General features: G+C 46.0%; 1 protein-coding gene across 1 annotated transcript in view; it reads left to right on the top strand.

The window, feature by feature from the left end:
* The first annotated feature begins 4,598 nt into the window (after nt 1–4,598).
* Nucleotides 4,599–17,127, top strand: part of dimt1l (DIM1 dimethyladenosine transferase 1-like (S. cerevisiae)) — a 28,343-nt gene continuing 15,814 nt past the window's right edge. Inside the window, exons 1-5 of the mRNA XM_055634915.1 lie at nt 4,599–4,841; nt 11,216–11,289; nt 13,121–13,207; nt 15,171–15,232; nt 15,390–15,483. Of these exons, the coding sequence (XP_055490890.1) occupies nt 4,787–4,841; nt 11,216–11,289; nt 13,121–13,207; nt 15,171–15,232; nt 15,390–15,483 (372 nt within the window). The 5' untranslated portion in view covers nt 4,599–4,786. The remainder of the gene's footprint in view (nt 4,842–11,215; nt 11,290–13,120; nt 13,208–15,170; nt 15,233–15,389; nt 15,484–17,127) is intronic.

The following is a 17,127-nucleotide window of genomic DNA, read 5'->3' as shown; positions in this document are numbered from 1 at the left end:
CCACTCGGGCAATTTTTTAGGGGACTGCAGGGGACTATGCGGTCACCACATGGTCACGGGTGGTTGCCGAGGAGTCGCCTTCATGGTCGCGAGGAGTTCCGGCATTCTGGGAACGAGTCCCGACCTCATTATGGATGCTGTGAATTCACCAGAATGAAGCCGCCACGGAGAGTAGCGAGAATTCTCGTGCCGTAGGTGGGTCGCCAGGAGGTCCTAGTGGGTTGCCAGGAGGTCGAAGGTTTTCATAGGTTGTAGCCAGTGCTGACCAGTGAATTTCATTGGCTCATTGGGAAAAAAATGTAAGCAGTAGTTTTCAGAACCAAGGATAACCGACCGGCAATGTTAAATGTCTGCCGAGCTTCACAGCCGTGTATCTCACAGCGCTCCCCCCGCCTGCATTACGGGCTGGTGAAGGAAGCGATGTGTGTGTGTGTGTGTGTTCTCCAGCTTGTTCTCTCTCCTCGTGGGTTTAAACCAGCATCTGCAGTTCCTTCCCACAGTTCCTTCCCACACGCTTCAGGAAGCCGGTACAATGGAGAGGTACGAGGCTGCCATGGTCCTTGGAGCACTCGGGAATGCCATGGGCTATTATAACGTTATGGGTCACGGGTGCAACAAAGCTGGATTCAAGCTGACTGAAACTGATTTTATCAGCAGAGATAGACATAATGGTTTTTAAAACATTTCAGTGGAGGGCTCCATTCGATATGCACATGGCGACCGCCGTAGCTTTGGTTAGTGGTGAGTTTTCTATTCTCGAGTCCTATTTTTTATTGTTTATGTATGACTCCAGTTTGTCCCATGGTATTGTTATCCATCTTGCTTGCCTTTTACACACTGCCCCCCCACCAACACGCTTCATTCACACGAATGCGCAAGCTTTTTAAAATCTTGCAGTTGTTATTATTTCGCTGCTGCCAATCTTCGCCTTTTAAAAAGTTTGTTATTATTTCGCTGCTGCCAAATTGTTTGCCTCGCCTTTTAAAAAGTTTGTTCACAAAATGAATTTTGGTTGTCGGGTGGCTGCTGCCAAATTGTCTGCCTCGCCTTTTAAAATCGTTGCAACAATTTTCGGATGGATAAACATAAATACACATTTTATTAGATCAGAACTGTGTTTAATTGCAAAATTGGCGCTCATTCTGTGACTTCCGCTTAGTGGCAATATGGCGCCAATGACGTCATTTCCAGTTAGCGTCAAGATGGCACTGACTGCGTCATTTCCGGTTCGTGGCAAGATGGCGCTGACTGCAGAAGGCACAGAGAGAAGACGTCGTTGAATAATTCCAAAAAGCTTACTGCTCTGTCTATGCTGTAAGTTTGTTGGACGTTATTTAAAGCACATTTTTGCTTCACCAGCAGCTGCCTCTACAGGAGGCTTTAAACGTTTGAATCATTCGGTTTACACCACGTTCTGAAGTTACTTGGCAATTTAGTATTGGTTGTGAGTCTGTGTGAGTGAGCCTGTCTGTCTGTGTGTGAGAGTGTCTGTGTGTGTGTGTGTGTGAGAGTGTCTGTGTGTGAGAGTGAGAGTGTCTGTGTGTGTGTCTGAGTCTGTGTGTGTGTGTGTGTGTCTGAGAGTCTGTGGCTGTGTATGTGTATGTGACAGTCTGTGTGTGTGTGTGTGTGAGTGTCTGTGTGAGGTGGAGGGTGTGTGTGTGATCAACAAATAATAAATAGTATAAATAATATAGTATTTCGTAGTTCAGAGCTTATTTGTAATGTTTAATAGCCTGATGGCTGTCAGGAAGAAGCTGTTCCTCAATGTGGATGTTAGTTTCCAGTTTACAAAAGTCGGACGTGACTCCAGAAGTCGGGCATAAGTCAGTCAGTCCACAAGCCGTGATTCAGTCTGTCAGTCCAGAGGCCATGAGTGGGTCACTCATGGCCGCCCTTCCTTCCCCCACCCCCCCCCCCCCCCCCCACACCACCCCCACTGGCATCCCCACATCAAGACGCTGCCCTTCCGCCTGGCTATAGGATGCTCCCCCTCCTGAAGCCGTCCCCTTCTCTCGGCTGCAGGACGTTTGCCACCCTCGGGGTGGAAGATTGCAACCTTCACGTGGTCCGCCCTGTTTCGACTAATGCAAACAACTCGACGTGCACAAACAGAAGATCAAATAGAACAAGTCGTCCTACAAATTTAGGCTGTGCACGCCACACGAAAGAAGAAGCCACCCCCTACCCCACCCCGACAGCCTCCACCTCAAAAAAATGTTTTGCACGAATTCTTCAGTGAGTCCAGAGGATTGAGGATTACAACCGCTCAATCTCTCTATATTAAAATTGTCTCTTTTTTTATCAACAGCAAATAGCCATCAAGAGGCAGTGAGCAGCAGAACACAACAAGAAATAACTTCATTCTCATCTTTAAAATGTAACTTGTTCTTATATTTTAAGAATAATTCGCAATTTAAACTTTAATAAATCATTTTTCCACTTTTCATGCCTGCGTGTTCTTCATCACAATGGGAACCTAATAGGCAGGAATGGCTGCTCTGTGGGAGAGTCGCTAAGAGTGCATGGGGGGAGGTTGTAAGGTGATGGACTGAATGTGTGGGGGGAGGGGAATGACAAGGAGCAGAGTGGGGGGGAGATGAAGGGAGGAGGGGTGACTGAATGAACTGCCAGTGTACCAGGCGTGAGTGACTGCACTGCCAACCCACCAGCCATGAGTAAATGATCTGCCAGCCCATGTGCCGTGAGTAAGTGAACTGCCAGCGCACCTGCTATAAGTGCCAGCCCAATAATCCATTCAGTCCACCCTCTCACCCTTCTCTCCCAGTCTGTCACCTGTTTTGGGCACAATTTCTGGCAGTTTCTCAGCTGCCAGCCTGGCAGGTCCGAGTGACTGTACTGCCAGACCTCGGTGACTGAGCTGCCAGCCCAAGATGTCTATACTAGCCCTCTGGAAACCAGTACCTTCGGCCAACAACACCCATACTAGCGCAACAGAAAGCGCCCCCACTAGCGAGCAATATTGGATTGGTGGAGAGGTGGAAATTTGCGTTGGGTGACCACCAGCCCTCCCGTGTGATGCTGGGACCCAAGTTAGTGATCTTTGGAAGTCAATAAAATTTACTAATGACATAACAAACAACAATGCCTATTTAAAGTAAAAAAACACATTCAATGGGTAGACAAAGAAAGAAAGTTTTCCTATGACAGAGGAGCAATTTGCAGTTGATTGAAAACTTGATTAAAGAAATTGTTACTGGAGAAAGGTTTTAGTTAGCTGTTACAGTTTCAACATCGTTTAGGGAGGAAAATTAAAGTTCTTACACTGATGACTGGCAATAAGGAGAGGAAAATACACGAAATGGTTAGCGGGTAAAAGAGGTGGGACAGAATTGACTGAACTGAGTGTGCAGAAAATGCATTGGAACTAAAAATGGAATGACACACAAACTATAACATTTCTTTTTAATGGGGTGTCATTATTGACCGGAAATAAGGAGTTACTCAAGTCAGGTTAGGCTCATGTAGCTCAGTATAGGGTGATTTCACCAAATGTCAAATGAGCGTAGATCCCCCCTAACGTGACCGAAAATTTTAACTGGAGGACATATCTCAGTTTGGTACATGTTCGTGAATGGGGAAACACGCACTTTCCCACCCGTTAAAAACATGGAAAACGGCAGATTTTGGAGCTGAAATTTTCTGTGATAGTCGGGGTGACCATGAAGCACAGCGACCTAAATTTTCAGGCAAAAAAAAAGATAGAAAATATGGTAATTACAAGAGGGAACCGAAGGTGGAAAACAGCGGAAGTGAACAGCAAACATTTGCCGTGGTGATTTACAGGTCCAAAATATCGGGAATTATCGCGTTTGCTCGCTGAATTTCATCAAAAGTAAGTTAATAATTCCTTACTTTTGATGAAATTCAGCGAGCAAACACGATAATTCCCGATATTTTGGACCTGTAAATCACCACGGCAAATATTTGCTGTTCACTTCCGCTGTTTTCCACCATCAGTTCTCTCTTGTAATTACCTTACTTTCTATCTTTTTTTTTGCCTGAAAATTTAGGTCGCTGTGCTTCACGGTCACCCCGACTAGCACAGAAAATGTCAGCTCCAAAATCGGCCGTTTTCCATGTTTTTAACGGGTGGGAAAGTGCGTGTTTCCCCATTCACTAACATGTACCAAACTGAGATATGTCCTCCAGTTTAAAATTTCGGTCACGTGAGGGGGGATCTACGCTCATTTGACCTTTGGTGAAATCACCCTATATAAGATAGTAACAAAAAGAGACACAAGCAACTGCAGATGCTGGAATCTTGAGCAAAACACAAAGTGCTGGGGAGTTCAGGGGGTCAGAGAGCATCTGTGGAGGAAATGGACTGGCGATGATTCGGGTTAGGACCCTAATATTGTCCTGATTGTAGTAGGGTGGATAAATCAGTCTGAAGAAGGGTTCCGCCCCATAACGTCGCCGGTTGTGCCGGTGTCCAAAAGTGCGCGAGCTTGAGATGCTGGACACCAAAGACCAAAACTCCGCTGTAAGATCTTTGCTGGACACCACCCCCTCCCCCCCTGTAGGTGGCGCTGTCACCGCCGCGCACCTTCTCTTGACTCGTCGTGTTATGGTGGTGACGCAACCGGAGCGACCGCAGCTGTGAGCGCCGCACGCGTTGCCTTGTACTGGTCGCGGAGCAACCGCCCAGGGTTCTGTGGACTGGCTCGTGCGGAGACGCTGGTTGTGGCCGTGACTCGCCACGTGCGGCGGCGGACGGTTGGGGTTTGAATTGAGATTCGGCCGGAGCGCAGCTCAGCTCGCGGACATGCCCAGAGTCAGGAAGGAGAAGTCGCGAGGACTCCGGCAGGCCGGGGGCCCAGGTCAGGGCGCGCGCTGGGCCGGGTCTGGCTGGGTGCGGGGGCGCGCGCTGGGCCGGGTCTGGCTGGGTGCGGGGGCGCGCGCTGGGTCAGGTCTGTCTGGGTGCGGGGGCGCGCGCTGGGTCGGGTCTGGCTGGGTGCGGGGGCGCGCGCTGGGCCGGGTCTGGCTCTGGGTGCGGGGGCGCGCGCTGGGCCGGGTCTAGCTGGACGCGGGGGCGCGCGCTGGGCCGGGTCTGGCTGGGTGCGGGGGCGCGCGCTGGGCCGGGTCTGGCTGGACGCGGCCGCGGGCACGGATGGCGGACAGGCGCTCTGTCTGTGCTAGGGGGGTCGGGCTCTCGGCGGGGCCGGGCAAGACTGGACACCCCCCGCGGGTCTCTTAGCACAGAGGGTCTTCATACATGGATGGATCCGTTGCCGCCACTGTCACAGCGTGGAAACAATCCCTTCGCCCAATTTTCCAAAGCCGACCAACATGCTCCATCTACACTAGTCCCACCTGCCCGTGTATGGCCCATATCCCTCTGAGCGTGTTCTATAAAGTACCTGTCTAATGTTTTAAACATGAAGGTATCTATCTCATCTACCTCCACCTGCAGCTCGTTATATACACTTATCACCCTAAGTGTTAGTTTTAAGAATAAAGTTCCCCTCAGACTCCTTGTGATGTTTGGTGGACCGTGGGGTGGGAGGACCCGTTGCTCCTCTTGTGCAGCAGGTGGCGTGGACCGGACAAAGGGAGATGTTTTGTATATGGTTATCTCTGTCTGTACACAGCGGGAGGGAGTGTGCAATCAGATCGTGTGGTTGCAGCCAAGTTTTATACAGACATAGAACAAGAACACGAAAGTGGTGTCAGGAGTGGGATCTGTAGTGTACTCAAATTAACGTCTTGGCAATTCGATCGTTTTGATCCCGAGCGAGAAAGGTGGTTTTCGTATTTAATGCGCGCTGAGTTTTATTTTGAAAGTATGGCAATTACGACTGACCTGAGGAAGAAGGCTCTCTTGTGTTCATCAATGGCTCCAGAAACTTTTGAACTACTTCAAAATTTACTTACAGAAGAAGTAACTGAAGTTTCATATGCTGAAATCACAACGGCTTTGGACCTGCATTTCAAAGTCGAAATTTCTATGCAGCTTGCCTCGATTTCTTGCCGAACTTCGCACCAGCGAAGGCATGTGATTTTAAAGCTCAATGCTGCAAAAAGTGCCAATACAATGCGTTGCAGGATAGGTCATGGGCTGCAGGCACGCATTCATCCAGCAGGCGATTCTCAAATGGCCGGCGAAACAGCATCGATGCTCCCTCAGGAGATGCATACAGTTTGCCCGACTCGTCCGCAACGCCAGAAACCACTTGATCGACCCAGAACAAATCCGGAGAAGGAGGGACAGTTTCAGAAGAGCCATCCCCCTGTGGGGGGAGGATCGAAACCCTGCTACCGGTGTGGCTCAACTGCTCATCATCACCGTGAGTACCTGCATATCGAGTCCATTTGTTATGCCTGTTACTGAAAAGATCATCTCCAGGCAGTGTGTTAATCCGTAGGACAGCTGAGAAAGGGCAAGAAAGCGCAAAACACAGTCCACCAAATCGCTGAGACCATTTCTATTGAAGTGCTCGGTCGTCAGGTCACGTTTAATCATCACATACACATATGAGATGTGCAGTGAAATGAAAAGTGGCAATGCTCACGAATTTTGCAAAAAAAACAAACAAATAAACTACAAACAGAATGGAACAGAATCACATATTCACATTTTACATATTTGTGAGAGGGAAGAAAAAGGAAAAAACAGCAATATTTAAAAAGACACCACGCAACAGTAAAATGGTACAGTGAAGTTAGTCCCTGGAGAGATAGGAGTTTACAGTCCTAAAGGCCTCTGGGAAGAAACTCCTTCTCAACCTCTCCATTCTCACAGCATGGCAACGGAGGTGTTTGCCTGACGGTAGCAGCTGGAACAGTCCGTTGCTGGGGTGGAAGGGGTCTCCTATGATTTTCCTGGCGCTGGAGTTGCACCTTCTGATGTATGGTTCTTGCAGGGGGCGAGTGTAGTTCCCATAGTGCGTTCGGCCGAATGCACTACTCTCTGCAGAGCCTTCTTGTCCTGGGCAGAGCAGTCCCCAAACCAAATCGTGATATTTCCGGGCAAGATGCTTTCCACAGCCGCTGAGTAGAAGCACTGGAGGATCCTCAGAGACACTCTGAATTTCGTGAGTGCTGCAGCGTGTGATGTCCATGTCATATCCTCAGAGATATGAACTCCCAGGTATTTAAAGCAGCTCACCCAATCCACAATATCCCCATTTATCCTCAATGGTGTGTACGTGCTCGGATGATGTGCCCTCCTAAAGTCCACGATCAGCTGATTAATTTTTTTGATATTCAAGAGGAGGCTGTTGTCCTGACACCAGAGTGCCAGATCAGCCACCTCCTCCCAGTAGGCCTTCTCATCGTTATCTGAGATCAGGCCCACCACCACAGTGTCATCAGCAAACTTGATTATCGAGTTGGAGCTGAACCTGGCCACACAGTCGTGTGTGTACAGGGAGTGCAGTAGGGGGCTGAGGACGCAACCCTGGGTGGATCCTGTGCTCAGGGTGAGGGACTTCGATGTATTCCCTCCCATCTTGACTACCTGGGGCCTGGTGGTGAGAAAGTCCAGGACCCAGGCACACAGGGGGGTGTTGAGCCCCAATTCCAGCAGCTTCTCGACCAGTCTGGTGGGGACTATCGTGTTGAAGGCTGAACTGAAGTCTATGAACAGCATCCTCACAGACTCCCTTCTGGCTGTCAAAATGAGAGAGAGCGGTGTGCAGAACCTGGGAGACCGCATCGTCTGTGGATCTGTTCGGACGGTAAGCGAATTGTAGTGGGTCCATGTTACGAGGGAGGAAGGCGCAGATGTGTTTCTTGACCAGCCTCTCAAAGCATTTCATGACTACCAAGGTGAGGGCCACCGGACAGTAGTCATTCACGCAGGCTGGGGAGGCATTTTTAGGTACCGGTACAATGATGGATCTTTTGAAGTAGGAAGGGACCGCGGACTTGGCCAGGGAGAGGTTGAATATTGTAATGAGCACTGGAGCTAGCTGCGTAGCACAGGACTTAAGTACTCGCCCCGAGATGCCATCTGGGCCTGCAGCTTTCCTCGTGTTCACCCGTGTCAGAGCCATCCTCACGTCGTGCTCGGACGAGAATGTGTGCACATTCCTCCCTTCAGCTTCGATAGCCAGCACGCTGGCGGTATTGTCGTTAGTCGGCAGAACTGGGGTGATGTTGGCCGTCTCGAAACGAGCGTAAAAGGAGTTCAGGTCATCAGCTGATCACGGACAAGCTGAGGATTTCGCTGCAGGTCTTGAAAGCCGATCCGCAATTCTAGGTGGATACTGGTGCGGTTGTGTCGCTAGTGGGTCAGGACATCTGGGAGAGGATCGGATCTCCGAAACCGGCCAACATCCACCTTTTCGGATACGGACGACAGCCCATTCCCACGAAAGGCAAATGCACTGTCGCCGTTTCCTGTAATGGTATGACACAGATGTTGCCGATGATCGTCGTTGGCAAAGAAGGTACATCCCTGTACGCCATCGACTGGAACCATGCTTTCAAGCTTGACATGAATGCCTCGATCTACAATGGATCAACTATGGAATTGTCATCTACCACGGATTGCGACATGGTCAGCAAGTGCGAGAACAACCTGCAGAAGGTTCTTGACCAGTTTATGGCCGTTTTCGCGCCTGAACTCGGGCATTGCACAAAGATGAAGGCACGGCTCATACTCAAAGACGATGCCGCCCCTAACTTCTTCAAACCAAGACCAGTTCTGTTCAGTCGGATGGAGGCCATCGACAAGGAACTCTGCCGTCTTGAAGAAATGGGAATTATCACCCATGTGAACCATTCAGAATGGGCCACACCCATAGTTGTCGTTCAGAAGCCTTGCAGCAAGGTGTGCATCTGTGGCGACTACAAAGTGACTGTAAACCCTCAATTGCACATTGATCACACCCCATACCAAGAGTGGACGAGCTGTTCGTCAAGCTGCAAGGAGGACAGTATTTCTCGAAATTGGACATTTCCGACATGTATCTCAAAGTGGAACTGGACGACGAGACAAAAAACCTGCTTGTAATCAAAACGCACAAGGGACTGCTGAGTCCGCGGATATGGGGAGAAGGCAGGAACGGGGTACTGATTAGGGATGATCAGCCGTGATCACATTGAATGGTGGTGCTGGCTCGGCTGGCCAAATGGCCTACTCCTGCACCTATTGTCTATAGTTCAGGGACAACTGATTGCCGTTTGGACCAGCGCCGGCCATCTTCCACAAACTGGTCGACAATCTGGTTGCCGGGATTCCGTATGTAGCAGTCTACCTGGATGACATAATTGTAAGAACACCTGCAGAACCTAAAACAGGTCCTTACAGCAGTGAACTGAAGCATGAAGTTGCGCATGGATAAGTGCGCATTCTTTCAACAACAGGTCACATATCTCGGACATGTGATCTCGGCAAGTGGTCTGAAGCCATCGGAAGAAAGAGTGGATGCCATTGTGAAATTGCTGACACCCGAAAATGTGCAACAGCTTGAAAGCTTCATTGGCAAGGTGAACCACTATGGCAAGTTCATACCGGCACTTTCAACTTTTGTGCGCACCATTGAACAACCTGTGAAAGAGTGTGATGACCATGCATTCACCAGGTTGAAGGAGATGTTCGCCCAGAAGACTCGTTTGGTCCACTATGTCCCATCGATGCCGATCTCGCTGGCCACTGATGCATCACCGTATGGTCTTGGAGCTGTAATCTCACAAATGGCGCCGAACGGCAAGGAAGAACCAATCGAGTTTGCATCCGAAACGCTGACGACCGCCAAGAAAAACTAGTCAAGTGGAGAAAGAAGCACGGTGATCGTGTTTGGTGTCCGGAAGTTCCACCAAGATTTGAGTGGGCGACATTTCCTGCACATCATCGACCACAAGCCGCTGCTGACTATTTTCAGTCCGGAGAAAAGTTTGCCTCTCATGACGTTTCATCGTCTTCAACGTTGGGCCCTGATCATGATGGGATATGATTACCACATCATTTACCGACAGTCTGCCGAGCATGCCAATGCTGATGCACTGTCTCGTCTTCCGATTGGACCCGACCTGACGTTCGATAAAGAGGAGGCAATTATGGAAATTGAAACTTGCTCAACACGAGGGTCAACGCCGATTTCCCCGTCTCTGCAAGGACGGTTGCCAACTACATGAGCAAAGACCCCATTTTGTCGAAGGTACGACATTTTGTCACTCGGGGGTAGCCGAATAGTCCCAAGCTGGACAAGGAATTCCGCTTATACCAGAATGGGCAAACGGAAATCTCCTCAAAGGATGGCATTCTGCTCCGCGATTGTCGAGCGATCATTCCGACGGAACTGCGATCGCAAATTCAGAAAATGTTGAACAAGACACACATTGGAAATGTGCGAATGAAGGCACTCGCCCGTATGCATGTGTGGTGGCCGAATATCGAGACTGATATTGCCGACCACTGCAAGGACTGCACATCATGTGCCGAAACAGCACCGAATCCGCCGGAAGAGACCTCCGCATGGCGCGTCCCCGACCAACCATGGCAGCGAATCCACATAGTTTTTGCCGGACAGTGCCTGGAGGACATGTGGCTGGTCGTCATGCACGCTCATTCGAAATGGCGTCATGCAGCTATGAAAACAGATCTTTTGGTCCAAGCCGAAATTGGTTCCCCTTCTAAGTTAGACTCATTTAAATTAATTGCTCTTTCATTCTTCGGCGATATAGGTGAGGCAATAGTACGTTCTTGAATCCAATCTGAAAATGGCCTATTAATCCTAACTCTGTTAGCTCTCCCTTATCCATGTCAATATATTACCCATAACCCTTATGCAGAAATGTTCTATGCATCACTTTATTAAATGAGCATTTGGGAATCCAAATACACCAGTTCTCATCAATACATTTTGTTTGTTATATTCTCACATCTCCATAAAGTTGTCAAACATGGGATTTTTTTCATGCATGTCTTATTTTAAACGCCACGCTCTTGCCTCAATAATGATTCTAGCATTTTCCATGGGTGAATATCAGGTTAATTGGCTTGCATTCCAGATGCATGCTGTACTGTAAATCTGCAAGCAAGCCTTTTATGTTCCAAGATCCCCAAATCGTTTTGCACACCATTTAAATTCCATAATCTACATAGCCACAATGCATTTATGATTTTCCACTTCACAATCTAGAGTGCAATTTTAACCTGGACCCCATGTTTTTTGATTGCAAAATATTGATAATGCTTTTGCTTTTTTTCTTTTTGTAACTTCAGTTTTTATGCTGTTTTACTTAGGTATTGTTTTCAACACTGGAATCGGTCAGCACATTCTGAAGAATCCTTTAATTGTGAATAGCGTCATTGAGAAGGTACAATCGAAGAAAATGTGTCATATGCTTCAGTCTAACCCATATCATTTAAAATAATTAATTCATTTGTCGCTCCATGTTTTGCACTGCCATATTTTTCCATGTTCTTGCTGAAAGAATAACCTGCTGATCAGTAAAAGCCAACATTCCATTTGCTTTCATAATCATTTGCTGTACTTGCATGTTAATTATGTGTTTCATTTTCTAAGATTCACAGATATATTTATACATATTTAAATTAATTGCTCTTTCATTCTTCGGCCATGATAAACTTAGTCATTAACGAAGATTGAAATAGGTGAGGCCATAGTACGTTCTTGAATCCAACCTGAAAATGGCCTATTAATCCTAACTCTGTTAGCTCTCCCTTATCCATGCCAATATATTACCCATAACCCTTATGCAGAAATGTTATATGCATCACTTTATTGAATGAGTATTTGGGAATCCAAATACACCAGTTCTCTTCAATGCATTTTGTTTGTTATATTCTCACATCTCCATAAAGTTGTCAAACATGGTTTTCTTTCATGCATGTCTTATTTTAAACACTGCTGAGTGCTGATTCATTGTAGAGCATTGCTGTGAAGGCTTGGATCTAGATTGTGGTTGGTGTGGCTTGTTCTAGATGGCTTTGGCAAGACAAATAACAGAATGGAACCGCGTCCTATCAAGGCCGTGTCCCTTTACTCCTTTTAGAGTATATGCATGTACACATTTAATAACTAAACACATTAAAATAAACTACATTAATTAAAAAAAATTAAAACCCTTTTCCCTGGTACCCTTATTCAAATCAATTGGATCCTACCTGAGTTCAAACCTGAGGTAAGATGAGAGTTCATTATTTTCTATCTGGATTTTCTTGGGAATTCCAAAAGATCAAACCTCCATGCTAGATTACTGTGACAAAACATATTGCAAATGCATAGCCATCTGTCACTCAAGCTTTGGATTCTCATATTTGACAACATACATAGACATATCAACATTTCATTTTAATGGCTGATTGAAATGTCCAACACAAGTCTAGTATTTTCTTTTAATGTAAAGTTTATTTTGGAAATTGGAACAGTCCTTCATTTATCCTTTAAACAGTGCTGAGGATTTACGGATCATTTATCAAATGATATGATGCAGCAAAAAATAGCCAAACTTCTTGGTGTATATTTAAAGCTGCAATTTGAATGATCTCTGTTCCTAAATAAACAGCCTTGAGTACAGATAACCCCCAAGTTATAAGTGCCTTGCTTGTGTACTTGTTTGTGTGTTTGTTATTGAGCGGGACGGCAGGATGGATTTGCCGGATGCTGCGGGTCTGCTGACATCTTCCGCCTTGCGGGAACTCAGCTCATAGTTGCATTTAACTTGCAACTTATCAACTTACGAACAGTTCAATGTTCTGAAGGTAATCCTGACAAAATCTGGCGAGGATCTATATTTGTGACTGAACGATTTAGAGGACATTTCTCTTTCAACCCAAGAAATTATTTATTTTTACGGACTTATTTGCTTTTTTTGTGAATGTACACTAATTTTTAGCATTATTACTTGCCACTCTTCATCTTCCTGTTTGATCTACAAATGAAAATTGGAATAATGTATGATGTCCAATGGACATTGTCCATGTTGCCGTGCCCAATGCCCAATTCTTGAGTCACTATTGTGTTAGCAAGTGGAGCCAAGTAATTAAAATGTGATCTAGAATGTTCTAATATGTGTAGATAATGCATTAATTGTTGGTTCAATGAAAGACTTGTGTAAATTATCTGTAGTAAATGCATGGCATAATAGAATCATATTTTTAAATATTAATTTGTTTTTCTTCAAGGCTGCTATTAGACCAACAGATGTCGTACTGGAAGTTGGCCCTGGTACAGGTAACATGACCGTGAAGATTCTGGAAAAGGCTAAAAAGGTATGGAAGTAAAATCAGAACAAAGTAGAAGCAAGCACTGTTTTACATAAATTTAGGTTTTAAACATAGGATTCTGTTTATGTTAGCGTGTACACTTGTTCTGATTCCTTCTGCCATCAACGGATTTTTAAGGTTTTCCGAAAAATTCACATTCTTGTTTTCCTTCAGTTATCCATTACAAGTTTTTCTCCCACATTATTTTTGTGATTACACTCCTATAATCGATTAGAGCTACAAAGCTGCAGTTGCTGGAATCTTGAGCAAAACACATAGTGCTGGAGAAACACAGCATGTCTATTAAATCTTTTCCCCTTCATCTTGAACCTGTCTACCATAAAAGCCAATGCAGAGCTGCCAAGTAGTACGGATTTTCAGTATTTTGTACAGAAATGCGATAAGAATACAGATGTACGATTTTGTGTTGTTAAATACGGATTTTCAATACGGAGCTCAGTTCAATTTGAAGAAGGGTCTCGACCAGTAACGTCACCCATTCCTTCTCTCCAGAGTCACTGCCTGTCCCGCTCCAGGTTTAAACAGAGCGCTGTCAGTTTAACGCGTGGGAATTTAAATGAAGCTCTGTGGGTTCTAAATATAGCTATACCGACTGGACTGCTATGGGCTTTACACATAGCACTATGGTCACAGCGATATGGGTCACAGACTGTTCAGTATAACAATGAGTTTTTGGAATTCTCTTTCTCAGTGGAAGTTGGGCCTTTGATTATTTTTTAGGCAGTGATAGAATTCTGGATAAGCCTCGTGGTGAAAGGTTGCCAGTGGGATTGCAGTTACATTGGGATTGGCCTTGATTTTACAGAATGGTGGGTGGGCTAAAGGGGGGAGAGAGAGGGGGGGAGCGAGTGAGAAGATGGAGAGGGGAGGGAGGGAGAAGAAGGGGGAGGGAGGGAATAAGAGGGAGGGAGAAAAAAAAGGAGGAGAGAAAGGAGGAGGGAGGGAGCGAGGGAGGGAGAGGGAGGCTTCCAAAATGGCTTCCACCATCATCCGGTGCTAAAAGCAGGAAGCAGCCGTTCAAACAGCAGTCTACAAAGAGATAACAATTAAAGCACTGTCAAGTAAGGTGTGTAGAAGACATGCCAATTGGTAGCAAAGTTATGCATTCGTGTACTCTTACATGGGTATGACTGCACATAAAAAATAACTTTTTTTAGAAAAATGGCACCGCATAAAAATACTGATTTCCTCAGCAAAATACTAACTTTCATGTACTAGAATGCTAAAATGCTCTGAAAAAACTTGGCAGCTCTGGTTATTTGCTTCCTTGTATGTATGCGAGCAATAACTCTGACTTTGCAAGTGTATTTCTAATACAGGTAACATCTATGTTACAGAGTGGTTTTGATCCTAAGAAACTGTATATATTACAGTTTTCTATAATACCCATTGAATCCCATGTCATAAGCAGAGATACATTCTTGCAGATGTTTCTTTTCTGTTTCTTCTGTGTAACCTATATTTGCTGCACAGGGTGCTACATTTAGTTATTGTGAGTAGAACTGAAAGCTACTTTTATTCCCAAATGCTAATATGCTTAATGAAGCATCTTTAGTCCTAGAGCCAGAAGAATTTCTGTTGTGATATTATAGGTCTGTCGTAATTTATCTGCACACAAACCTTTTCCATTGTTAAATGTGTGACTCCAGCCGGAGTAAAAATTCCCCCAATTTCTATCATCTGTATTTTTCCTGAGGTTTCTGGATGCTGTGCTGGCTGAACTGCAGCCTTGATATCAAGAAGAATTGATCTTTCCTCTGGAATTAAGCTTTTTTAAATCTTTTGTCAGTTTTATCCTCGTCTTGTATGTCAGCAAATAACTTAAAACAAAGTCCACCTGCTTTAAAATGTTTCTTGATCACTGAACTAAACTCGAGATTTGCTGGTGAAACTCAGTGGATTTCAGTAAATTATAACAATATAAATTTAATTTCTGTGTTTACCATAGGTAATTGCATGCGAACTTGATAGCAGACTTGTTGCTGAACTACAGAAAAGAGTTCAAGGAACGTAAGTAATAAAAGTGCATTTATGTTACGTAAATGTATTAATTAATTTTCCTATCGTACTCGGAATCATTTACTAAAAAACTTACATTGCAGCTAATGCCTTGTTTTGTCGAATTTTCTATTTAAAATATTACATAACACGTGTAATTCTATTTCAGACCTGCTGCAAACAAACTTCAAATAATGGTCGGAGATGTGCTGAAGACAGACTTGCCATTCTTTGATGCATGTGTAGCAAATTTACCATATCAGGTAATTCATCATAACCTTTTTTACATTATATAGCCTGATTCTGTTACTGTTCTGGATAACATTATGGATAATTATAGTTTGATCCCTACCTTGCCTGCTATGGAAAAAAACAGCACTGCTACCTCAGATTTAAAGTAAAAACCAGGCCCAGTGTTAGCAAGATTTCGGAATTTTTCGGATTTCCGAATGGAAGATTTTTAGCGTAGATTAGGTAGATAGCGCGGGCGGCTTGAAAAGTCTGGAGCGGCCGCCTCCTCCCCTGAGACCGGGGAATCATTGTACATCATTGCTTAAATGTTAGTCAGTTAGTTTGGAGGAATTTTATGTGGTGGGGGGGGGGGGTGAAGGGGGAAACTTTAATTCTTAGTCCCTTACCTGGTCGGAGAGGCGGGGAGTGGGCAATGCCTTACCAGGTCGCCGTGCAGTAAGCTCCGGAGCGCTGTGGCCGCCGACTCCCAACATCGCAGAGCTAGGGCTGCGGGCGTCCGGCCGCGGGTGGCGCCGGTTGGAGCTCCGACCCCGGCAACTCTACCCCTGGCTGCTCGGCGCTCCAAATCCAGCGCGGCCCGCAGCCCCAGCTCTGCGATGTTGTGAGTCGGCAGCGTCGCAGCGCTGGGATACCAGCGGGGAGCGGGCAATGCCTTACTGGGTCGCCGTGCGGTAAGCTCCGGAGCGCTGTGACCGCCGACTCACAACATCGTGGGGCTGCGGGCGTCCGGCCGCGCTGGATTTGGAGCGCCGCGCAGCCAGGGATAGAGTTTCTAGAGTCGGAGCTACAACCGGCGCCACCCGCGGCCGGACGCCCGCAGCCCCAGCACCGCGATGTTGGGAGTCGGCGGCCACAGTGCTCCGGAGCTTACTGCACGGCGACCCGGTAAGGCATTGCCCGCTCCACGCCTCTCCGACCAGGTAGGGGATTAAGAATTAAAGTTTTCCCCCCCACCCCCTTCACATAAAAGCCCTCCAAACTAACTGACTAACATTTAAGCACTGATTTACAGATGTTTAAGTGTCTCCCCAGTCTCCGGGGAGGAGGCAACCACTACAGTAGTACAGACCTGGGTTGACCGTGCGTCGTTTCCGGTCAAGTGCGAACTTTGGTGTGCAGACGACATCCTGGAAAAAATGTCCGTTTTTTAAACGCAGAGTTTTTTTGTTTACCCAGAGTAGGAGAATCGACAACTAAAGGAAGTAGATTTAATGTGTTGGAAAGAACTGCAGACGCTAGTTTAAATCATAGGTAGACACAAAATGCTGGAATAACTCAGCGTTTGAGACAGCATATCTGGAGAGAAGGAATGGGTGACCTTTCGGGTTGAGACCCTTCTGGTGAGGGAGAAATTTTTCATAGGTACCTGAGGGGCAACTATTTTACACAATTTTATGTATTATAATTGGGCAGTAAATATTAAAAATATGATTCACCTGCTGGACAATTCTGCACAGCAGGCGGACTGGATGGTAATGGAAAAAGGGGACTGCTCCCCGAGTAATATAGGAGCGACCATCCTCTCACCAATAAATTTGAATAATAAAAATTATAATAAAAATCCAATTATACATAACACAATAAGAACATGGAAACAAATAAAACAGAATTTAAAATTAAGAAACCTATCTCTTTTAATACCAATAGTCAATAAT

This window comes from Leucoraja erinacea, chromosome 1, assembly GCF_028641065.1.
Source record: "Leucoraja erinacea ecotype New England chromosome 1, Leri_hhj_1, whole genome shotgun sequence".
Classification (NCBI taxonomy): domain Eukaryota; kingdom Metazoa; phylum Chordata; class Chondrichthyes; order Rajiformes; family Rajidae; genus Leucoraja; species Leucoraja erinaceus.
This window is presented reverse-complemented; position numbering and strand designations above follow the sequence as displayed.